This window comes from Orcinus orca, chromosome 14 (assembly GCF_937001465.1).
Source record: "Orcinus orca chromosome 14, mOrcOrc1.1, whole genome shotgun sequence".
NCBI lineage: Eukaryota > Metazoa > Chordata > Mammalia > Artiodactyla > Delphinidae > Orcinus > Orcinus orca.
In genome coordinates this window covers 90,082,655-90,107,255 of record NC_064572.1, presented here as the reverse complement: position 1 = coordinate 90,107,255, position 24,601 = coordinate 90,082,655, and the positions used below count along the sequence as shown (strand labels likewise).

At 60.2% G+C, this 24,601-nt stretch overlaps 1 protein-coding gene across 1 annotated transcript in view; it reads right to left on the bottom strand.

Annotated features, from left to right (window-relative positions):
* Positions 1-6,286: 6,286 nt before the first annotated feature.
* The window catches only part of ADGRA1 (adhesion G protein-coupled receptor A1), a 36,186-nt gene continuing 17,871 nt past the window's right edge, over positions 6,287-24,601 (bottom strand). The window contains exons 6-7 of the mRNA XM_004265695.3: positions 10,331-10,429; positions 6,287-9,359 (exon numbers count right to left, since the gene is read on the bottom strand). Of these exons, the coding sequence (XP_004265743.1) occupies positions 8,138-9,359; positions 10,331-10,429 (1,321 nt within the window). The 3' untranslated portion in view covers positions 6,287-8,137. The remainder of the gene's footprint in view (positions 9,360-10,330; positions 10,430-24,601) is intronic.

Genomic DNA, 24,601 nt, shown 5'->3' with positions numbered 1-24,601 from the left:
AGGCTGTGGCTCTGCCCTTCCTGACTGTGTGACGCTGGGCAATTTGCTCAACCTCTCTGAGCCTGCTCACGAGGCTGGATGTGAGCGTTTGACAGGTGACGTGTGAAAGGCACCTGGCCGGGCCCGCTTGGGCACTTGGGTTTGGCAGTGAGCGGAGGGCAGGCGGGAGAAGAGGCTGTGGGTGGAGGCTCCCAGCTGTGCCCTGAAGGAGGCTGGGAGCTCGCTTTCCCCGGGTGGCGCTGAGTTGGGAGTGTGGGGAGGTGGGGGTTCTGACCACATCCTGTCGCTGTGAGCTGCTGGCAGGTTGTGGGCGGGAACGCTGCCACGGGTAGGGCCGCCGTCTGCTGTGAACCCCGACTCCCCTGCACCCTGCAAGGGTTCCTGGACCCGGCGACGCGGGGCTGAAGGGACTGTACACCCGCCGTGGGCCCCCTCCTCCCCCAGGGCCTCGCCCCCTGCCCCAGCTCAGAGGTGGCAGCTCTTTGTAAACTGTGAGGTGAGGTGCACACTCCTGGACCTCTTGGCCCAGCCGTGGGGCAAGGATGACGGGCACTTCGGCTACCCCATCTCAAGCTTCAGCGTTTCCACTTTTATAGCTTGTGTGTCTCCAGCACGAGAGAGAAGGTGGCGCTGCTCTGTCTGCAAATTGATCCTGGCATGTCCAGCACCTCTCTGCCCGCTTCGCCTGGTTTGGGGTCATTTCTTCACCTGGTTTTGGGCTGTTCTATCCCTGTGCCCTGTAACGGCCTTGGTCGCTGGCTCTGCTGAGGACCCGGCAGATGCTGGGCGTGGACTCTCCTCTGAGTTGGGTGTCAGCTCAGCATCCCCGACACCCACACTGGGGCCACTGGGGGACCACCAGTAACACTGATTCTGTCTCCATTTAAGATTTTGATGCCGGTCACCGTGGACTTTTTGGTATCAATTTTGGTTTTTTAAAATATCGTGTCACAACATTACTTGCTTTATTACTGAGTTTTCGGGCCCCTTAAATCTTGCTCTGAGCATCTCACCCGCCCGACCCCTCGAGGAGCTGACAGCTTCCGGCCTGTGCTTCCCGCCGGACCCCGCAGTCTCGCCCCCCAGGACCCTGGGCTCCCAGCCCCCACCCAGACCCTTCAAGCCCTGTGCCCTGTGCCCTGGTCCCCAGGCCTCCCCTTCCTCTGCCGATGCTCCTGAGAGGCAGTCTCAGCGTCTGACCAGCCACGGGGGTCCTCCTGCCTTTGCGGGCCCCCCAACGTTTGTCCAGGACCCATCCTCGCAGCGGCGATGGCACAGACTGGCTGCCCGCAGGCCACACGTCAGCCAAGTCCCAGCTGCACTGCGACCACCTGGCGGTGGGGGCGGTCTGTAGACAGTGGGAGGCCGGCCTCCCCCCGCCCCCCCGTTTGGAGACGTTGCGTGGGGTGACGTGTGTAGAAGCTGCACGGCACCAGCTGTTTCGGGGGCCCTGGTATCCCTCGCGCGTGTGTGTTTCCTCGGGAACCCCCCACGCAGGGGCGCCGAGGGTCTGTTCCCGGCTCCTGGGGCCGGCGACAGTCTGCTCCTTATTTGTGATCACCTATCTCATAGCCCGTGTGGCAAGCTGGGGTGTCAGCCCCCGAGGGCAGGGCCCAGCTCCCAGACTGTCTCCTCTGCTGGGTCTCCAGGGACCAGTCCTTGCAGACTGGAGGGTCTGTAGGACGTGCATGGGCTCCCCAGCAGCCCAGGTTCCATGGAGGGAAGTTCTTGGTGTCCCATTGCCTCTCCATGGGGGCACGAAAAGATCCTGCCACCCACTTTCCACTCAGCCTCTGGGATATTGGGGCCCCTGGAGGCACGGCTGGGGACCCCCTGGAGGGACCTGGGCTCCTTTCCCAGGGTTCCCAGAGAGGAAGGGCTCACAGCAGACAGGGGCTGTCAGGCCAGGTGGGAGGGAGGTCAGAGCCTCAGTGGGACTGAGAAAGGCTGGGACCTGGGACCGTTTGTGGCAAAACTGCGTACCTGCACCTGGACACACGTCTCCCAGAGCAACAAAATACAAAGAAACTGTGCGGGATTAAAAAGACCTGTGTGGGGACTTCCCTGGGGGTCTAGTGGGTAACACTCCGCACTCCCAATGCAGGGAACCTGGGTTCGATCCCTGGTCGGGGAACTAGATCCCGCATATATGCTGCAACTAAGAGTCTGAATGCCACAAAGAAGAAGCCCGCATGCCTCAACTAAAAAAGGATCCTGCGTGTCGCAACTAAGACCCGGAGCAGCCAAAGTAAAGTAAATGAATAAATATTTAAAAAATACATAAATAAATAAAATTAAAAAGAAATAAAAATAACTGGGTGCATGCGCAGTTGGCGCAAATTCTGGACCCAAAAGATACAAAGAGACCAAAAAACCCAACTTCCACTTTCGAAGAGCCTGGAGCAAAAGCAGGGTGTTGGGAGCAAAAGCAGGGCACTGCCCCTGCCCCCTGCACACAACATCACCTAAGGGGTGGACAGACCACGGACGCCACCCTTCCGGCCCCGCCCCTGGACACGCCCCTACCCTCGCCCCATATAAGGAGCCAGCTCGCGCCCTCTCTTCCCCGCCCCGCCAGGGAGCCAGCAAGGAAGGATCCTGTTGTTTGTTCTCACTCCCCCCACCGCAGCAGGGGCCCCAGCACAGCCTTGCCTGAATTCCTTGTCTGGCCTCTGATCAATTTCAATTGAACCCGGGTGGGTAACAGGACCTGCTTCTGCGGGGAGAGGGCTGGGGTGAAAGAAGCCTGAGTGTGCACGTGTGTGTGTACACAGGCCGGCATGTCTCTCATGTGCTTCCTTGCACTCCTGTGTGTGTGTTGTCACGCGTGTGCTTATCCGGGCACGTCCCTGAGCAGAGCTTGTGTGTGCGCCCGAGTGCACCCGTGTACCTGTGTGTGTCTGTGGCCTCCCCTGCGCTCTGAGGCTGTGGCCTGTGCAGGGACCCCACCCACCGTCCCCAGGGCTGCTGAGCCCCTGACTCCTGGGCTGTTCTGCCCCCCGGTTTCTCCGCCGGAGCACCGCTGAGGCCTGTGCCTGCCCCGCCCTGACTGACCACACGCCCTGGTCTCCCACCTGAGACCCCAACTCCACGTCCAATCGGCCCCCATGACCTGGGACCTCCTTCCCGAATCTTATTTCTTGCATCTACTGCGGCCCCAACCCCTTGCTCCCACCATGTCCGTCCTGTGCCGCCCACCTGCTCCCCCGGCCCCGAGCTCAGCCCTGCGGCCCCCTCTCCGCCCTCGGGGTGGGGTGAGGCCTTCCTGGTGGCCAGCGGCGCCACGCAGGTCCGTGCACCCCAGAGACGGCGTTTCAGTCTCACGGGCTTTCGTAAGAGATGCGGATCGTCTGTCCTCGGCCCCAGACTTGCCCCAACACAGACACATTTCTCCTGGATCTGAGTGACTGAGACTCGACCCTGGGACCGGGCCACGGACACCGGCTCGTGGGAGGGACCTGCGCTCCAGGACCCCGGTCACACGCGTCTGAGTTGCCGGGTTGTCCCTGAAAGGGGCCACCCGGGGGTGTTGCCAGAGCTGTGTGTGTGAGAAGTAACCTGCTGCCAGGGACAGGGAAGGCTTGATGTCTGTGCACAGAGAGTGGATATAAACCAGTGTCACTCTCAGTGCATCCACCCAGGGCGGCGGGAGGGCCTGGGTCCCCCTGGGCGAGGGGGGGCCGTCCGTGGCCAGTGCCCGCCTGGGCCTCCGAGCAGGACAGAGCAGAGCCAAGGCCGCTGGCGTGTGGTGCCCAGGAGGCTGGATGTGAGGGCAGCAGAGAGGACGGTGGAGCCGTGACCCGGTGGGGGGATCCAGAGAGCCCTGCCCCCCACGCCTCCCAGCCACCCTCCCTCCTGGGCGCCAGGGTTTCTGGTCCACCTCTGACGCCAGGCCAGCGCCTTTGGATCTGCTGTCCAGTGCCCCTGGAGGACTGTCCCTTGGCAAGTCTGTGCTCAGGGCGCCGGCTCGGCGGCTCGTGGGAGGCCCAGGCAGGTTGCCGGTGGGCCATCGGACTTGGCCACGTGCACTCCGGCCCTAACCAACAACCCCTCCCTCCCAGCCCACCGGAGTGGGGCCCGCGGAGCCGTCCTGCCACCAGCCCCACACCTGCAGGCTGAGCTGCCTGCCGTGAGGAGGATGCCCACCTCCCAGAAGTGGCCGCACAGGGCCCTGGGTCACGTCTGGGGGAGCCCTTCTCACTCATGCCAAGGGGTCTCCCGTGTGCCCCTTCCTGCCACGCCTTCCCTCCTGAATGGCCGAAGCTCTCTGATTTGGCCCTCAAGACCTCAAACGTGGCCTTTTTGCTCCCCTCCCCCACTGGCCTCCCCAGGCGCCCACCAGGGCCACGCCCTCCACCCTGCAGCTGGCGTGGCTGCCGCAGCACTGCTCCCTGTGTCCTCACAGGGCTCTTACCCTGTCCCTCTGTCCCACCTTCTGGGGGGATGCAGAGCTGGCCTCTATCAGGACCAGAGGTGCCCCTGCCCCCGAGGGGCTTAAATCAATAATCAATACGTGGATGATCAATCGTGTAGTAACAGCTGCCGCTGAAGCCTCGGCCCCGGCCCAGAGACGAGCCCGGGGGTGTGCAGACCAGGGCGGGGCTGGCGGCCATCCTCGGGGCAGAACACGCACACCTGCTGCCCTGGACTCAGGCCAACCTCGGCCGGCCAGCCTGTGTCCAGCTGCTGGTGACACCAATGCCTGAGGCCCGCCAGTCCCCCTCCCCACCTGGCAACACCGCGGGTCTCGGGGCAGGTGGCAGGACTACAGGGGCAACCTGGGTGCCCGTAGGGCAGATGCGGCCCTACTGCAGCCACCACGTCTGCGTGTGGCCGTTCGCATGGCTGGCCGCGCCCCTGCCCAGGGCCCCAGGAGCTGAGAGCAAGCCTCTCCTGCCAACGTCCCCAGCCTGGCAGAGGACAGGCTCCCAAAGTGGCGAACACTGCTGCCGCCACCCCAGCCCCCCAGGAGGCCCAGCACGACACGCCAGCCCCTGGACAGCTGCCTTTGCAGCCGCGATTCATGCCCTGTGACCCCACCCCTCAGAGGCCGTTCCTGGGCCCCAAGGCTCTCCTCGACTGTCTGCGTCTTAAGGAGCCCAGAGGGCCAGCAGGATGAGAGACAGAGTGGGTGCCCCCCCCAGTCCTGGTCCAGCCCCTTCCTGCAGACCCAGCTGAGGCAACGCCACAGACCCGGAGGGGCTCCCAGGGGTGGCTTGTTCAGAGGTGGCTCAAGGGGCTTCTTGGAGAAATCGGGGAGGGGGTCGGTGGAGGTGCCCTTAACTGACCACCAACGCTCCCTGCAGACAGCAGTGCTGGCCGGACCCGCGGGCGAGCGCTTTCCAGGTCCCCAGCAGATGACGCCACACCAGCACTCAGGAGGGACTGTAACGCGTCCCCGGCTGGACCACTCAGGAGAGGGCTGCCAAGTCCCCCGAGTCCTCCGGGCTGACTGAGGCTGTCCCAGCTACCCTGTGAGGCCGCCAGGCCTGCACCCTGGTAGTCAGACAGGAGCCCACAGCTCCAGGGGGCTCTCTGTGAAGGGCATGTACACGCACGCACACACATGTGTGCTCCTCCGACGCTCACATGTACAACTCAGGCACCCACATGCTCACACATGCACACTCATCCCCACACTCACACCTCTATGCAACCACGTGATCCAAACACAACGCACACACACACGTAAGCACACACATGCATGCACTCACGCATGCACGCTTTCACACACACACACCAGCACATGCTCACTATCATGTGCTCTCACACTCATCTTTATACACGTGCTCTCACACTACACACACGCATGCACACTCACTCACACAGGCACCCACCCACCCAACTCAACATAGCACAGTCCCACCCTTGCACGTGCACTCACAATGCACACACACGTGACAGACTAATGTGTGACATGCACACACTCACATGCGCACAAACCAACTTGAACACAGAATGCACAATGCACTCAGCACACGGGCACACTCATGCACATTCCCACACACACGCAGGAAGCACACTCTCACATACACACACACCGCGCGTGTATGCACATACGTAGCACAGAGGAAGGGGTGACACACAGCGTTAGACCTCAGACGATGGGCTGTGGCTGTGACCTCCTGCCCTGCATCCTTTTGGAGGCATCGTCCGCGTGGGGCGCTCCCAGATGCGGTCGTGCCGTGGATTTTTATTCCTGGAAGACATTACCTGCAAACGGAAGGTGTCACAACCCTGTCTCCAAGTGGACTCAGGAGGCTGAACCAATATTGAAACACACGATGTTTAATATTTAAGGTCGAATCTCTTTGGTCTGAATGATGAGCTGCTCTCTCTGGTCTGTCAGGGGCACTGGGGCAGGAAGGATGGGGGACGCCCTCTGGAGGGGCCGGAAAGGGCAGCCTGGTGGCTCCCCGGCCTCTCCCAGCCCTGGGCACCACGGTGGGCCTGCCCCCCTGTAGGGAGAGAGATGCTTGCAGACGCTATGAACCAGCCTCCCACAGTGCCAACAAGGACAACACTGTATTTCGTCGACGGTTCTGCGCCTGCAGCATGTGCCCAGCACAGCCGCAGGGTGCTGGTCCTGTCAGCTGCAGGAGCGGGCAAGCAGGCTGGTCGGCGGCGGAGACAGGAGCCACCCAGCGGTCATCGGTTGCCCGTCTGGTCGACATGTGAGGATATATGGGGCTCGGGGCAGGTACCGGCCACCTTGGTCTGTTACAACGTCACTGTTAGGTTTACAGGAATTCCAGGAAGTGGGGCACCTGTGCTCAGATACTGGGCATCTCGCCTGGGACACGGGACAGCCCCCCAACCCAGGTGGGTGTGAGGAAGGATCTGCTCCTGCTGGAGTCCCCGCCCAAGACACAGACGCTGACAAGTCCTGGTGATGAGGCTGCACAGGGCAAGGAGAGCTCGGCGCTCGGACGGCTGGAAAACACTCTATCCTGTGTGTGCGTAACGTGTTGTGTGCATGTCTGTGCGCAGTAGACGTGTGTGCACGGGTGGCATGTGTGATGTATGCTGTGTGCAGTGCGTGTGTGTGCACTCTTGTGCATGTATGGTGTACTGTGCACGTGTGGGGAGCGTGCACATGTGCATGCACGTGGCACGTTCACACATGTATGTGGTACATGCACCAACACATGTGCACGTGTGTGTGGGTGCACATGTGTTACAGACCCCAGGGGATGGAGGGAGGGAGCAAAGACTGCAGAGGCCCACATACACATCCCTTTGGGTGTCTCAGCTTCTCCACGGGGACCCGTGGACCCCTTCCCATGGGACACGCCACTTGCTGTCACAGAAGGATATCTGTCACCGACATCTGTCCTCTGAGTCATGGCTTTGTGCCCAGATGCTCATGGAAATGCCAGACCCTTTCTTTTTGTGGCAGGGGACTTTATTGTTCCCAAACGCTCACGGTGTGGGCGGGACCCAGCCCTGACAGCGCCTGGCTTCGGAAGTCGAGTCTACATTGGCATTTCCAAAGGCACAGGCCACTCAGAGACCCCACTGGCCCGTGGAAAGCCTAGGGTCACCGACAGTCCCGCTGCCCTTGTGCTCCCAGAGTACGGCTGCTGCCCCAGCGTCTGTGATGCTCTGAGGCCTGTGGGGCGGGGGTGAAGGTGGAGCCGGCACTGGGCAGAGGTGCTGACTCGAGTCCCCCTGAGACTGGAGGGGCCTGGGGCAGCTGCCCAGAGCACTCTGGACTGACAGGCAGGCTGCCTGCTGGTCCCGAGGAACAAACCTAAACAGAAAACACACATTAAACACTAGGAAATATCGGGGGCGCCACCCGCCGCGGCCAGGCCTAGCAAGGCAGGTGGCGGGGCAGATGGGATACACGCCGGGCGCTGAGGGTGGGCTTCTGCCCTGGGCTGCCGGGGACTGGGCACTACGGGCTGAAAGCAGGTGACTGTGGACGTGGACCTCCCGGCTGCCCTTGGGGCTCGTGGAGGCCGACGTAGCCCAAAGCGTCTTCCCGCTCAGGTCCTCCAACGAAGGGGTCAGTGGCGGTGCCGCCAAGTCTGGGTCAGGCGGTGACCCCCTGCCCGCCTCACGTGGCCGAGGGCCTGGCTCTGCTCTGAAGCACGTCCGGGCCGTGTGGGCGAAGGTGACAGAGCCCCGCCTGCTACACGGTTGTCTCGTTCCTCCAGGGCCCCGTGCGGATGTTACCCGTGCTGTCAGAGCCAAAGGGCGCAGCGTCCCGTGCATCACTCTTAACCAGCCCGTTCTGGCCGGGGCCGCCAAAGGGCAGGGACTGTGTCCTCCGGAGCATCTCCAAGTGGGCCGGGCCGTGGGCTGCCTCCCCGCCGGGCCGTGGGGGACAGCCACAGAGCACGGGGCTGGCGTCGCCGCCCTCGGGCTGGCTGACCAAGGGGAAGGGGTCACCCTGGGCACAGCAGGCCAGCGAGTGTGGCCCCACTGGGCCCTCGAGCGAGCTGGCGGGGCTGTCCGTGCGCGAGCTGTGGGGGCTGCCGTCCAGGCTGGACGGGATGTGGTAGGCGTACTCCTGCTCGGCCGCGGCTGCCCGGTGCCGGCTGAAGTAGTGAGGCTTAGTTCTGCCCTGGAGGCACCTGTGCCGGTGCGGGTCATGCCCGAAGGCGTCCTCCTCGTGCACGTGGACGTGGGCTGCGTCCTCCATCAACTGCTCGCACTGCATCTTGGCACAGCAGGGTGTGGCTGGCGACAGGCAGCTGACGTGGCTTTGGGCGGCCTGCAGGTCGGTCATCTTGCAGTGGCCGGCTGGCGGGAGGCCGAAGCCCAGCGTCTTGCCGGGACGCGGTGAGTCCTGCAGGCAGGCTGCGTGGCTCAGCACATCCCCGTTGGCGTCGAGCGCGGGGCGGGCGCCGAGCTTCGCGGCGTGGGGGTCCCCACGGGAGGGGCAGCAGGACCACCAGCAGTGCCACACATCTTCCCGCTTGGCGCAGTGGTGGATGAGCACGAAGAGCCCCAGGGTCACGCAGAAGGCGCCGTACAGGCAACTGAAGATCGTGTGCAGAAAGTGGCCCTGGGACACGGCCAGCGCCCCGAAGGTCCACGTGGCCACGAACAGGAACAGCGTGAAGGCGGCGGCCCGCAGCTGGGCCTTGAACGAGTGCTCGTTCTGCAGCAGCGAGGTGAGCAGGGCATCGCGGGCGGGCAGCGTAGCCCGCGGGGCGCCGGGGCTCTGGCCGGCCTCTGACCCTGCCAGCCGCTGCCACTCCTCTGCACGCTCCCTGAGCTCGTACCTGCGCTCTGGGTGGCGCCGCAGCTGGACGTAGGTGCCGAGGAAGTACACGCAGGTGACCAGGGAGATGAAGGTCGCGGGCCCGTAGAAGGCGCCCAGGCTGGGCTCCCAGGCCATCCAGCAGCTGTGGGAGGAAAGCAAGTCAGCGAGGGGGTCGCACCAGGCAGGGCAGCGGGTGGGACCAGGGGTCACTGCTTCCCTGAGCTCGCGGGAGGGCCATCGTGAGAGAAGGAGACACACGAAATCGGGACGGGGCCGCCCCTCCTGCCGCCACCAGACAGCGTGGTGGGAGTTTGGGGGCGCCGGCAGTGGTGGTGGCCTGCAGGCAGCAGCCAGGCCTGGGCTCCGAGCCTCGGGCCGCCTCTCTGGCGCTGCTGCTTTTCTCGGGCAGCTGCCTTTCCTCCCAGCTTCATCCGGGCCTGGTGGGGCCGCAGTGCCGGGCCCAGGAAGGGGTGAGCCCCGGGGGAACAGGGCCTGCGTGTCCTGCGGGGCTTTGCCCTGGGGGGGCAGCTGGGGGAGGAGTGTGAGGGTGGGGGCATGGCTCCAGCGCCGAGGGTTGGCTGGGGGCTGTGCTGCGACCTGGGGCTGGCGCTGGCTCCTGTGAGCGGGGGGGCCAGACCGGCCTCCCCAGGAGGGCAGGGGGGGCGGCTTCGGGGAGAGCCCAGTGGGGACCCTGCAGCCCCGGAGCCTGAGAAGCCCACAGTAGCCACTGCCGGGTGCAGCCGACCGGTGGCCTCACGGCGGGAGTGGCCTGGCCAGGGCCAGCGAGGCCGAGGGCCCCAGCCCACTTGCTGGCCGCGGGGGACGCTGGAGGCGGCAGAGCTGGGGCGGGGGCGCCGAGAGCGAGGGGGGCCGGTGGGCGGGGGCGCCGAAGGGGCGGGGTCTGTCTCAGCTCCTATGCTCGGCCGGGTCCACGCTCTGCCGTCCTGGGCGTGGCGGCCCTGTTGCCGCGGGCGCCTCCCTCCACCCCTCCTTCCAACCCACGGTGCCGGGGGGGACGGGAGTGGGGGACGGGGGGTGGGGGATGGGAGGCGGGGAAGCCCGCGTGTGGGGAGGACGGCGCTCCTGGGCAGGGCCGCGGCGCCGGGTACTCACTACGCGGCGTCCTCGTCCTCCATCCCGTAGTTCCCGATGTTCGTGGCGGCCGTGATGCCGCAGATGATGAAAGGGGCCCCTCCACTGATGAGGTAGAACCTGCGAGAAGGGGCCGCTCACTGCGCTCCCAGTCCCCCTGCAGCCCCAGGGCAGCCCCCCTTCGCCTTCCTCGGGCGTCCTGGCCGAGCAACTGTCCACCCTGGTGGCGGAGCCGCTTCCAGCGCCCTACCCGACCTGGCCTCCCCTGCGCCCCCTCCCCCACGAACCCTGCACCCCACATTCCCCACCCCCTGGGTCGCCCCACGTCTCCTCCATGTGTCCCTCCCCCCCCCGCTGCTACACCTGTGCAGAGGTGACCCTGGCTGGGCCCAGCACGTGCGTCTGGGGACATGTGGTGCCCTGGTTCACGTGGCAGAAATAACGGGGAGAACGTGAAGCCCCTGAGTGGAGGGGGGACCACAGTGGACAGGGTGGAGGGGGGTGCATGCTCCATGGGGGACAGTACGGGGCTGTGGTGGACACTACAGTCAGCCGCCTGGCCCCCTTCAGGCGGAGCTGCTCATCCCGCCGGCGCTGGGGCCTCTCGGCCCAAGCCCAGGTAATGCCTGTTCCAGCAGGTGGCTGGCGTCAGCGACTAGCCGACTAGGCGTGCGTGCTCAGCTGATAACCTCGGGGTGAGAAACTCACGGGGCCGTTCCTCGTGCCTTTGTGTACTGCCTGGCAGCCCAGTTTCTCAGCTGCTTGGGGCCAAGTTCTGGCGTTTGACCCCTCCCTGGGAGGACAGGGGTTCGCCTGGAAGGGAGTTGCCTGCCCCCGCCCCCCGCCCCCCGTGAGCTGACTGTCCCATCTGTGGGGCCGCAGCCGACAGCTCCATCCAAGGGTGTTGGAGCGGTATCCTGGGGAGCGCGAGGGCTGGGGACTGCCAAGCACCCGTGCCACGGGCACCTGGCCATGGAGCGCGCTGGTGGTCACACACGGCGATGGGTGGTGCCTCTGGTGGGGAGAGCAAGGGGCCAGCTCAGGGACGATTCCCCATAAGAGGGTGTCATTCACAGGATGCCACAAATGCCCAAATCAATGGGAGGGCACCAGGTCCCCAGCGAGGGGAATGACACGGATTCCAGGTCCATGGGTGGAAGTGGATGACCCTGCACATGGTCACACCCGGTGACGGCTGGGGACTCTGTGCCTCCCGGAATTCTGTATCCAGAGGGCACGTCCTCCAGAACGAAGGAGAAAGAAAGACACATTCTAACAAAAATAAAACATTCGTTGTCCGCTGACCTGCGGTTAAAGAAACGCCAAATAAACTCCTTCAGGATGATAGGATGCTGTACCAGACAGAAGCTTGGAGGAGTGAAGGTCATCAGAAATACTGAACATCTGGGTAAATGTAAAAGGTTTTGTTTCCTCCTAATTTCTTTAAAATATATATTGGTGTTTAAAGAAAGAACTTTAACACTGCCTTGAGGAGTTTACAGTATAGGTAGGGGCACTATCTATAGTGTCTGTAGCATAAAGAGGGTGGGAGGAGAGATGGTCCCATGCAGTTGCCAAGTTTTTAATGTATTTTACATGAAATAGTGTAAGTGTCAAACTAAAAAGACTGTGGAAAGGCTGTGGATTTTAATCCCTAAAGCAACCATGAACAGCTAATAGGCAAAAAGTTAATAGATACATTAAAATGAAATGTTACAAAATATTAAAATACTCAAAGAAGAAAATAAAAAAGGAAAAGGGAGGACAGAAAAAAAAAGAGAAAAAAGAAGCAAAACCAGAAAACAAATAATGAAATGGAGACCAAATCAAAACTCCCATTAAATTTTAATGGAATAAATGTTCTAAGTCAAAGCCAGAGGTAATCAGAATAGATTAACAGCAGCAAAAGAGCAAGACCTGGCTGTGTACTGTCTACAATAGGAGGAAACATTTTAAGTAAAAAGACACAGAGAGGTTGAAAATGAATGGATGGAAATAGCTATCCACACTAACTGAGTCCAAGAAGGCCGGCGTGACTGCATTAATACCAGACAAAATAAACTTTTAAGAGAAGAGAGAAAGGGAGGCATTTCATAATGATGTCAACGTGAGTTCACAGGAAGACATTCAACTGTAAATGTGTGGGAGCCAAAGGGAAGATTCAAAACATGTGAAGCGGGCTTCCCTGGTGGCGCAGTGGTTGAGAGTCCGCCTGCCGATGCAAGGGACACAGGTTCGTGCCCTGGTCCAGGAAGATCCCATATGCCACAGAGCGCCTGGGCCCATGAGCCATGGCCACTGAGCCTGCGCGTCCGGAGCCTGTGCTCCGCAACGGGAGAGGCCACAACAGTGAGAGGCCCGCGTACCGCAAAACAAACAAACAAACAAACAAACAAACACATGTGAAGCAAACATGGGCAAAGTTAAAGGGAGAAACAAACAATTCCAAAGTCATAGCTGATGTTCTGAATTCCCCTCTCTTAGCAGTTGATAGAACAAGTAGGCAACAAATTAGTAAAGAAATAGAAGATCTGAACAAGAACATTAATCTTTTCCCTAATTGCTCTTTCTAGAACATCACACCCAGTAATTGCATAGCACTCATTCTTTTCAAGTGCACGCCATTTACCATCGCAGATGATGTGACGCTCCATGAAACAAGTGTTGATAAGTGTAAAAGTATCGAAATCATACAGAGCTTATTCTCTGATCCAAGTGAGATTAAATTAGAAACTAATAGCAATAAACTAACTAGGAAAACCACAAATATCTGAAAAATGAAGTGACATACTTCTAAATAATTCGTGGATCAAAGAAGAAATCATAAGCGAATTTAGAAAATATTTTAATCAGAATGAGAAAAAATGCAGTATAATATTTCTGGGATGCAGGGCTTAAAGGGACTCTCAGCCGTGAGTATTTCTGTGAGGAAAAAAAGAAAGGTCTAAAGTTCAGTGACTGAAGATTCCACCTCAACAGGGCAGAAAAACAAAAGAGCAAAGTAGACTCAAAGTAACCAGGAGGAAGAAGATGACAAAAACAGGGACAGAAATAAATGAAAAAAAAAAAAAAAAAAGTGAAAATTATCATGCCAAAATTGATTTCCGGAAAAAAAAAAAAAAAGTCAACAGAACGATACACTCATAGCTGGATTGATCGGGGTAAAGAGAGAGAGCACAAATTGGCAGCATCAGGAAAGAGGGGCCAGCATCGTCCACCCACAGGCACTGAGAAGATGCGCATATGCTGTAAACAACTGCACGCCAGCTATTAGCAACTGAGATGAAATGGATAAATTCCTGGCGAAAAATACAAGCTACCAAAACTGAAAGGAGAAGCATTGGAAAATCTGGATACTCTCTTTCCAGTGAAAACACTGACTTCAGTATCCACAAACATGTCGCAGAGAAACGCCAGGCTCTGCGAGTGTCCCCAGTGAATCAGAACACACATCTGAGGAAGAGAGGACACCAATCTGATATGGGCTCTTCCGGAAAATAAAGGAGCAGGGAACACCTCCTGACTCAGTTTATGAGGCCAGCATGAGCTGATACCCAGCTCAGATGGAGACATTTAAAAAAGAGTTGATTACACACAGCAACCCTCACGAGCACAGACACAAACATCTCCAACAGTGTGTCAGCAAATGAAATCTAGGACTTTATGAAAAGGACAAAGCATCGTGATCAAGTAAGAATGATCACAGAAATGCGAATTAGCCTGTTATTCATAAACATCGATCAATGCAGTTCATCATATAAACTCAAGGAGAAGCCATGTGATCGCTTAATAGGTGTAGCAAAAACATTTTAGAAAATTTAAGATGCATTCATCGTAAAAAAATCTCAGCAAACTAGGAATCGATGAATCTCCTCGACCTGCTGGGAGGCGTCTATGAAAACTGGTAGCCGGGGTCATCCTTGACGGTGAGATGGTGGAGGTTCCCAAGATCGGGAACGGACAAGGTGCCCCTCCCCCCAGCCCCTGCGAACCCTGTCCTGGGCACCCCGGCACCCTGATGAGGCAGCAAAGAAGTAAAGGCACCAGTGAGAATGAAGGAAGTACAGTTCTGTTTGCAGGTGACCTGACTTGTTACCTGAAAGATGCTGTGGCGTCTCCAAGACAACTGCTGGGACTAACGAGAGCATTTAGACGGTTACGAGCTTATCACACAAAAAATCAGTTATACTCTGTACAGGAGCAGGAAACCATTGGAACATAAAAATGCTGTTTACAATGACATCAAACCGGAATCCCAGCAGATTCTTTCTTTTAAGTGGATAATTTATTCTAAAATTTTTATGGAAATGTAAAGGGTCTGGACTATCGAAGGCCATCCTGAAAATAACACGGACTGCAGGATAGACTACGAAGCCCCAGCATCAGGACCGTGTGGTCCTGGAGGGAAGCCTGACAGTGGACGGGGACACTTGGCTCTGTCCCATCCAGGCTGGCTAGGGGTCTCACCATGGAGAGAACAGCTGAGCACGGCCCCTCCACCAGGGCCTCCCTTCCTGGGGTGAGGCTGGGGGCTCCCCACTTGAAGAGAATCCGCCAGAGCTCTTTCTGGGAGGCGGGGCCTGCGCAGCAGCACTTGCAGCCTGATGACGGCCAGTGACAGGTGACTGGGCCCCTCCAAGCCCCTCCGTGGGCCAGACCCCCATCGCTGCCTGCAGTCCCTCCAGGCTCACTCCTGCCTGGGCCTCCCCTTTCTGTCTCTGCCGGGACTCCGGGCCCTCCCGCTGCTCCATCCGTCCTGCGGCTCCAGGCTCACCTCCTCTGTGCCTGCCACGCCGTCTGCTTTGTTCCCTGCACACCCGGGTCACCTGCATGTTCTCCATGAAGGCGTGGGCCTCACCCACCCCATTCCCCTCAAGCTGCTGCCAGCACAGCACGTTGCTCTGAAGGGTGGTGCTGAGTCTCTGTTCTCGTAGGATGTCCACTATTTGTAGGTGAGAGCGGGCACGGTGGGGCAGGCCCCTGCACTCGTCCAAGCACCTCAGGGCATGAGCTCTGAGTGCCTTCCCTGGGGCTCCGGGAGTGAGCACATGGCCCGCGCGGCCAGCCCAGAGCAGAAGGAAAAGGGAAGCGACGTGCCCAGAAACTGGCCAGATTCGCAGGATGCTGTCACAGGCCAGTGTGGCCCGAGGCCTGAGTGAGGGGCAGCCTGAGGGCCAGAGCCTGGGGGCGCTGCCGCCTCCGTGGAGGGGCCGAGGGAAAGGAGCTGCGCCTGCACACCCTGCAGGCGCAGTGAGCCAGCCTCCGGGATTCCACCTCAGCGCGAGGCGGGGCAGCGGCTGGGCCAGATAAAACTGCAGGGACGAGGGCGCGACTGCCTCAGTGAGCTGGGGAAATCTTCCCAGGGGAGCGAGTGCTTGGGGACCCAGCCCGAGGGTCCTGCTCCAGCCACGCAGCAAAGGGGTCTGGCCTGCGGGCCTCCACGCCCCCGTGTTGCAGCCGCTCTGCTCCCACTGCTGGCGGGGCTGCTCGGAGAGAAACCCGGGGTTGGATCAGGAGACACCTTGAGCACACGGTGAGGCGCATCGGCAGGCGGCCCCACGGGATGTGACACGCATGGAAGGGACCCCTGCTCAAGCCTACACCGCCCCCCGCGGCCCCATGGCTCAGGGAGCCCCCGAGAAGCCCTGCAGCGGGGGGCCCAGGGTGGTCTCTTCTCTGGTGTCTGGGTGGATGGAGAAACCGGCGACATGGCTAAGCCACAGCCAGCGGGGGGACAGCTTGCCCAGAGACCCCGCTGCGGGTCTCAGCCCGGGGCGATTCAGTGCTGCCGCCGCCTCTCTCTTCCCTGGAGGCCGAGAGGCAGCCGGGGCCCTGGAGCCAGTAGGTTGGCTCTGCCCCGCCCGCGGTGGACAGTCGGGGTCCACGCAGCTGACACCACCCTCCCGCCCACGGCGAGGCTGCAGCGGGAGCCAGCCTGTTGCCTGGCCCTGGAGTCCTGTGGGGTGAGCGGTCACGGCCTCTCTGCTGCCTCCGGCCAGGCTCCCTCCAGCCCCCGGGCGCCTCTTCCTCTGCAGGGAGCTTCGTCCAGCCTTTGCCTGGGCTGTTCAGGCTCCACGTCTACACATGCCGGGGGACCATGCCGAGCACAGGTCGCGGGGCGCCATGCAGGCTCGGTCAGCAGAGGGCGCTGGAGGCCGCCTCCGGCCCCTTGGCCAGGGCGGCTGTTCTCGCTGCGGCCGCTGGGCGCTCCGCGGTGGGGATGCTCCGCGGTGGGGATGCTCCGCGGTGGGGATGCTCCGCCCCCACCTGCCCCGGCTCCCCCGCCCCCGCATGGACCTTCCTGCAGCCTCCACTCCCCACCCCAACCAGCCAACTCCAGTACAGCCGCAGCCTCTCCGTGAGGTCGTGACCCCAGCGCTGGAGGGGCCTAGAGCCGAGGGTGCAGCCACCACTAGAAGCCGGCAAAAGCACGTAAAACGGGTTCGACCCTGGAGCTTCCGGAAGGGCCAGCCCTGTCCACACGTGGATTTAGCCCGGGGGGGCTGGTTTAGACGTCTGACCCCAGGACTGTGTGATGATAAATCCGTGTAGTTTTAAGCCCCTGAATTTGTGGTGATGTTTTCCAACAGGAGCAGGAAACGAACCTGGTCCCCCAGCTACACCACCCAGAAATTCCCGTCCCGGGCGGAAGTCAGGAGTGTAAGTGGCAGTGGAATCACAGAGCTGAGTGTACGAGGCATCTGTAGAGAAGGACGGGTTTGTTAACCGGACGCAGCATTCGTGCCCCAGACTCCTGCTTCAGAAGGTGCTTTCCAGCTGGTAGGAGTCGGGACAGCCGTTTGTAACGCCAGCAGCCCCAGGTGATACAGGGGGTGTGCGCTGTCCTATGGCAAAGGACAGACGGGTGGACAGGCGCACGGCCCAGAGGGAGGATGGGAGGAGGCTGGGTGCTCAGCAGGGGACGGCAGATGGGACCCCCAAGAGGTCCCCCCCAGGGAAAGGGGCAAGGGCTGAGGGGTTTGGTGGGGTCACACCCCCCCCCTCCGGCACCATCAGGAGCAGCGTGACTACAGGAGAGCTGGTCATTTGTCTACGTCACACGGCCACATGGTGACACAGTTACAGAGACGGGTCTGAAAAACACGCTGTGCGGTGAAAAACCAGATAAAAATATGAAATGAGCGATTCCATGTGGATACGGCTCAAAGTCAGTGCAGACAAAACTGGTGTTTAGGGGTGGTAAGACTATTAAAAAAGGCAATAAAAGTCATGAATGAGGACAGAGGGGGGCTGGGTGTGGGCACGGCTGAGGTCTCTGCAGGGGAGGCTCCTGTTTCTTCCCCTGAAGGGCACACGGAAATTCCATAAACCTGTGCTGATACTTTAGACTTATTTGGGGTGTAAATGTTCTATTTCTCAAAAAAAAAAAAAAAAAAGTTAACAAAAAAGAAAAGAAAGAGAAAGGACCAGCCCTCTCCCTGAGCCTGGGGTGCCACAGAGCCTGGAGAGTGTGGGGTCCGGCAGCTCTGACCCCGCCACCCGCCTGCCCGGGCACCTGACTGTTCCCCGTCCTGTCCTCTGAGCTGGGCCTGGGCCCTGCCCTGCACACTCGCCTGGCTGGAGCCCGCGTCCCGTCAGAATAAACCAGCTCCCGGGACAGAGACACTGGACAGCCGGCGCAGGGCCCAGATGGAGGGCGCTGTCCCTGCCGAAGCCGCTCGGGTCCTGGGCGGGCAGCTCTGGGGCTGGGTGAGGAGCCCCTGCGTGTGCCTGTCCCCAGCTCCGGGCAGGCCCAGCTGCCCTCGAGGGTGCGGTGTCAGTGACAGGCACACAGTGAGCTCAGGCCACTGGGGTTTCTGGCTCCAGCAGCGCAGGCCCCATCCACTTGAGCTTCAGTATTTTAAATGGGCTTTTGTTTACGAGTCCCCTCTTTCCGCTTTTCGGCTAGTAATCCGCAAGCCTCCAGGGCTGCAGGGAAACCTGACTTTGAAATCCCCGCGGCCTCCCCAGTGCCTTCCTGTGTCAGCTGAGCTGAGCGGAGGACCCTCTTTCCAGGTCAAGGGGGAGCAACGCTCCCCGAGAGTCCAAAGGGCCACAAGAGAGGATGGAGGCCAGCAGAGGCCAGTTTCTCCCTCTGCGGCTTGGCCACCAGAAGAGACCAGTGGGTGAAGGAACCCCCAGAAAGGACCTGGGAGAAGCCGCGTCAGGCTGTGATGAGGGTCCTGACCGTGTGGTGAGGGCCATGAGTCCCCCTCGCCCCGCTGGACAGTCGGTCCACTGTCCGGGGCCAGACGTGCTGAAGGCACCCTCCCCCAGGACAGCCTGAGGAACTACCGTCAGCCGACAGACCCTGGCTGGTCCGCGCCCTCGTGGAGCCTGGGTCTTTGTGGACGAGACGCGCTGACATGAAGAGCGGATGTGAACGACTCTCATGGGGGTCACTGCTGCCAGGCCTCCCTGTGTCCTTGAGCCAGGGAGATGCAGTCGGCGGGGCGGTGGAAGCTGGAGTGAGGATGACCTGTGAACCTGCCCAGGCACCGCCCTTCAGACCCGGTGTCCATCATCTCCTGGTGCAGTTAGTGTTCCTTGTGTTGCTCAGGACTTCTGAAACGCGAGAGACCAGGTTGATGATTTCAGCTCAGGGGAGAGAGACGTCCACATCCATTGCCCAGGTATGTGGCCTTTAGAGCCACCGATGTGCCTCTGAGATGCAGACCCTCACGTCCAGCTTGCACTGACCGCGGTGGACGGAGGAAGATGATAACCCTTGAGGATTTGAGGCCTGGAGCAAAGCTGGTGGCTGAAGGCCTCAGGGCCACACAGTGAGGGACGCCTGTCCGAGCCCTGACTATGCCATGCAGGTGCTCCAAGACCATCTCCTGTTCAGCGTGTGCCCTGCGTTTAACATGTAGCCAGGGCACTTCACGATGACCAGCGTGAAACCACACCCCAGCTGCCATGATTCTCTCAATGATGCGCCGGCACGTGGGGCCGCGTGGTTGCTTTCACCTAGAAGGAGCCCTGTGTTCCTGGGCCAGGTCTGTGAGCCAGGACGTGATCCCAGGTGTGGCCTCACGGGGCCGCGGGGGTCAGGCTTGGAGGGTCCTGCTCGGTTCACCGACGGCCCCGGAGCCCTCTGCCCCCGTGGCCGTGCCGGGGGGTTGTGTGGTTCCGGCTGGCCCAGCGCTTGCCGAGCATGTCCCAAGCCCCTGGCCGTCTTTAATCACTGCTGCGAGAAGGGGTTCCTGGCAGAGAGAGCCCCAGGGAACTATCCCTCCACCAGGCAGGGCCGTCCAGGGTCGGGGCCGACTGCACGTGGGCTAATGGACGACCTGCAGGCGCCTGTCATCCAGGGTGTAGGCACCTCAGCACCAGCGCCAGCTGCAGTTTCCAGATGAGAAAACCACCAGCTGACCTTAAGTAAGAGGAAACCACCTAGGCGCACTTTATCAGAAAGGGCAGAACAGATTGCAAAACTAGCGTGTAATTACATGCAGCTGAATTGGGAATGAGCCCCTGAGCTTCGGTGAAACCGCAGCAAGAAGCGCGTTTGATTGTGAGGTCGACTCGCTCTGGCCGACGGCTGTGGACTGAATGTCCCCCGTTCCCATTGAAATCCTAAACCCAAGTGGTGGGATTAGGAGGGGCCTTGGTCGTGCGAGTGCAGCCCTCACAAATGGGATTAGCGCCGTATGAGAGACCCCAGAGAGCTCCCAGCCCCTTCTGCCATGTCGGGTCGCAGCGAGAAGACGGACATCTAGGAACCAGGAAGCTGGTCCTCACGAGACACCGAAGCTGCTGGTGCCTTTGTGCTGGACGGCTGGCCTCCAGACCGTGGGAAACAAGTGTCTGTCGTTTAAGCCGCCGGCCTGTGGAGTTTTGTTTTCGCCACCCAAATGGACTGAGGCTAAGGGAGCGGGAGAGGTGGAGAGGTCTCTCCACCCAGAGACCCTGGCGGAGGGGCCTTGGCCGCCCAGCCCATCCACAGAGGCTGCGGACGGTGCCCCGCGCAGCTGTTCCAGTGGCTCCCCCGGTGCTGGCTGAACGGCCCACGAGTGGCTGGGCTTGGAGACTCACGATCACCAGGTTACACGCGGCCCCTTCCGTGGGGATGACACAGGCAGGGAAGGTAGAGACGTGGACAGAGAAGGGCCTGAAGAAAGCTGAAGAGACACACAGTCGTGAAGTTTGGGCGCCAAGCCCTCCTCGTGGTGGTGGCCTCTCAGCAGTGGCCGAGCCATGGCCCCCTGGCCCTCAGTGTGGACACCTGCCTCATTTTCTCTGTTTGTGTCTCTCAGCCAGGCTCTCCCTCCCCAGCTTTCTCCCTCTCCTCCCCGCTGACACTCGGAAGTGCTGACCAGCAGGCCGGCTCTGCTCCCTGAGGCTGGCGGCTGGGGACCTGGGTCTCGGCGGTTCCCCATATCACTGACAACGGACACTTGTGCCAATGGCAGGTCTGGAGGTCACCAGCTGTGGCGCTCGGGCTGCAGGGGCGCCTGTGCAGCCGGTCCCCAGGGCAGATCTGAATGTGCCCGCAGCCGGCTTCCCTGGGCAGCGCCCTGCGTGCCTTCTGCTCCTGGAGGACGCTCCCGTGCGAAGAATCCTACACTGGCTTCTTGCTTGGAGGTTCAGCGCCTTCTCAGCCGCACGCTGCAACTCACACCCCGACCAGCTGAGCCCGCGTGGCAGACCCAGCCCTGGACTCGGTCTTCTGCCTGTTCGTGCCGCTTGGTTTTGCTTTCAGCCCACCCAGTGGAATTCCCCGGTGCCAGTGCCCCAGCGCGCCCCGGGCCCCAGCAAGGTCCGCACCTCTGGGTCGAGCGCCTCGGCTGTGCCTCGTGTGCCTGGCGTGGCTCCGTGGCCCCTCTGTGAGTACAGCAAGCCCCCTTCGAGGCCTCGTCTGCGTTTCTTCCCGGAGCTGTGCTTTATCACCCCTCACCCAGCGCCTACATTCCTAGAAACCCCTCCCCAGCGTGCTAGCCTGTGCAGATTCTCCCAGACTCAGCTTGAAGGGTCTCCTCCCACTGCGGCCCCGTGTGGGCTCCTCTGTGGAACCACAGCCAAGCAGCCACCACCTCCATGCCGAGCAGTGGAGGGGGGGACCCCGGGAGTGCCGTGATGATAGCTGAGCCTCTGGTCCTCACGTCAGAACAGCGTTTTGATCAGACTGCTTTCCTCCAGCGCCCAGCTCAGATTAGCACTGAGGTTATGCATTCAAGGCCAAATTAAAAAATATTTACTGAGTCACTATCATTTACCTGCATGTGGTTTCGACATTTAATGAGGAAGAGCTGTGAGCCTGGTTCAGAGGAGACAAAGGGGCAGAGGCAGTCCTTTCCCTCAGTCCAGAGGGAGGATGCAGCAAAGCCCCTGTTAGATGTACTGGGATGGCTGCCAACAGCATTCTGTGGGATCCAGGGATACGGTCCTGCAGGAGCAAAGGGAGTGGCAGGCGTGGGGAGGGGCCGTCGCCACATGGTGGAAGCAGGCGTCCTAGCAGGGGCTGCTGGGGGAAGGCGGGGGCTCAGGCTGGGGACCGGCATCAGTGGCGTCGGGGCCCTGCGTGCTTCCACGTTAGGAGGGGACTCTGGAGGGATGGGGGTTGGACAGAAGGGCACTGAGGGTGGGAGGCCTGGGGGATGGAGAGCAGTCTGAAGGGAGTACAGTGGCTGCGGGGGGCCGGGGTGACAGAGGAGAGGAGCCTGGGAACACAGGGGCTCCTCCTGACGTGGGGAGGGGACAAGAACAACGTGGAGCAGCGCCCAGCTTCCTGACACTGGCGGGGGGTGATGGTGCCAGTGCCTCACTGAGCTGCCTGCTGCGTGTGGTGGTGCTGGGCGTGGGCTCGGGTCCACGTGGACACCCCAGGGCGCTGGGCGTGGGCTTGGGTCCACATGGACACACCAGGGCGCTGGGCATGGGCTTGGGTCCACGTGGACACCCCAGGGCGCTGGGCGTGGGCTTGGGTCCACGTGGACACCCCAGGGCGCTGGGCATGGGCTCGGGTCCACGTGGACACCCCAGGGCACTGGGCATAGGCTCGGGTCCACGTGGACACACCAGGGCGCTGGGTGTGCGCTCGGGTCCACGTGGACACCCCAGGGCGCTGGGCGTGGGCTCGGGTCCACGTGGACACACCAGGGTGCGCGGCGTGCGCTTGGGTCCACGTGGACACACCAGGGCGCTGGGTGTGTGCTCGGGTCCACGTGGACACCCCAGGGCGCTGGGTGTGCGCTCGGGTCCATGTGGACACACCAGGGCGCTGGGTGTGTGCTCGGGTCCATGTGGACACACAGGAGTGTGGGTGTGGTTTTGTGTCCCTCGTGGACACACTATTAGTTGTGTTGGGACCTCTGAGAAACAGCATTGGCACCTTGGGGACCGAAGGCTGCACCAGGGCTGCATGGACACTGGGCGGTGGTGGCTGGAGTGGGGAGCTCTGCCTTGAGTCCCTCCAGGCATCTTGGTGTGAGGGGACCCTGTCATGGGTGTGCAGCGCTGTGTCCTGGATCAGGGGGCCTGGTGGTGGAGGCTGGGCTGGGTGGGCCCTTGGGAGCTGGACCGGGCTCCTGGCCGGGTCCATGCTCCAGTCCTGCCCCCTCACTGGGCAGCTCCCCTGTGGGGCGTATGGTCCTCTCTCACCTCCTGCTGTTCTTTCCCACCTCCGCTCTCCCCCTAGCCCTTCACAATGCTTCCTGCGCTGCCCATGTGCTGGTTCCCCAAGGCCTACCCCCCACCCCCACCCCAAGAAAACCAGAAGGTCCTGGTACTGACATCCTGGGCCCAGCTGAGGCTCTGAGTCTGGCCCATCCCCAGACTCCCAACCCCAAAGCTGAGGGGTAGCACCTCCTTGTCTAAATGTACACCCTTTTGTTCCAAGTGGTGATACCCCAGCAAGAAGCCCTGAGGCAGGACTGATGGGCCAGGGACCCAATTCACTCTCAGCTCACAGCCATGAGAGACCCGTAAAGGCCTTGACTCTGCTCGGTGGCCCTTGGGCCTGGCCCGGGGCCTGAATCGAGGTGCTCCCCTAGAGCCCACACTCCACACCCATTCCATTCCTCACACAGAGAAAGCAGACAGCTAACCTGGCCGTGCAGCCCCCCAGCAGAACCTGCAAAGTAACCTGCCTCCACCCCAGGCCCTCCCCGGCTCCTGACCCTGACCTCAGAGCTTTCCAAACACCGGAAGGAATGAAATAGTATGTTTCCCATCATTGGAGTCAAGTTCTCTCCCCTCAGCCACGTGGCCCTTCAGTCAGTCTGGAATTCCCTCACTCAGCTGCCTCTAAGACTTTCAGCACAATTCTAGACAGATTCACCCCAGCCCCTGAAAACCGAATGATCTGTGCAAAATAAACAACACATTCGTAAATAACCAGTGGGTAGAAGAGAAAATCACAAGGACAATCAGAGAAGACCTTGAGATGAATGAATAAACCCCACAACACACCACAACCTCTGGGATCAGCAAAAGCTGACCAGCTTTTGCCCAGAGGGAAATTCATAGCCATAAGTTCTAGAGTCAAAACAGAAAGATCTCAGATCGGGAATCTGACTTTATACTGTAAGGAAGTGGGACAAAGAAGAGCAAACTGAATTCAAATCAGCAGAAGGAAGGGAATAATAGACACTAGAGCAGAGATAAATACAATAGAGGCGATCACTAATGAGCTGCTGATGCACGAACTGGGACAACCCTCGAATGTCTTTATGCCTCAGTTTCCTTATTTTGTAAAATAGAAACAGTCATGTTCCCTCCAATGTGTGTGAAAGTGCTGTGTAAACTAGGAGGCATTGTTAAACTTCCTTTACACCAGACACATTTTCTGTTCTAAACAAACTGTAATAATCGTAAAACACGTGCCTGCCCTTTAGCGTAGAGCGCGACAGAGTATGTGCTCAATAAACGTCGCCTATTTCAAACTCGAAAAATCAAAAACTAGAGAAAATGGATGAGATCAAAGTTGGCTCTTCAGAAAGATCGACAAAGTTGGCTGGCTATCAGCTAGACTAAGAGGGGGCTAACACAGCCCTGGGAGTCCCAGCCAGAGCGCTTAGGCAAGAGAAGAAAAGCACTCAGATTGGAGCAAAGAAGTAACGCTCCCTCCACGCAGATGACATGAGGTAGATAAGACCCCAAAGGGTCCACGGAAAGTTGCCGGAGCTAGTAAGCAATTTCAGCCAAGTTGCAGGACACAAGATCAACACAAGGAAACAGTTGTATTTCTGCACATACGCAGTGAACAGCCTGAATATAAAGCTAAGGAAACAATCCCATTTACAATAGCATAAAAAAATACTCAGGGAAAAATTCGACCACGGAGCACAC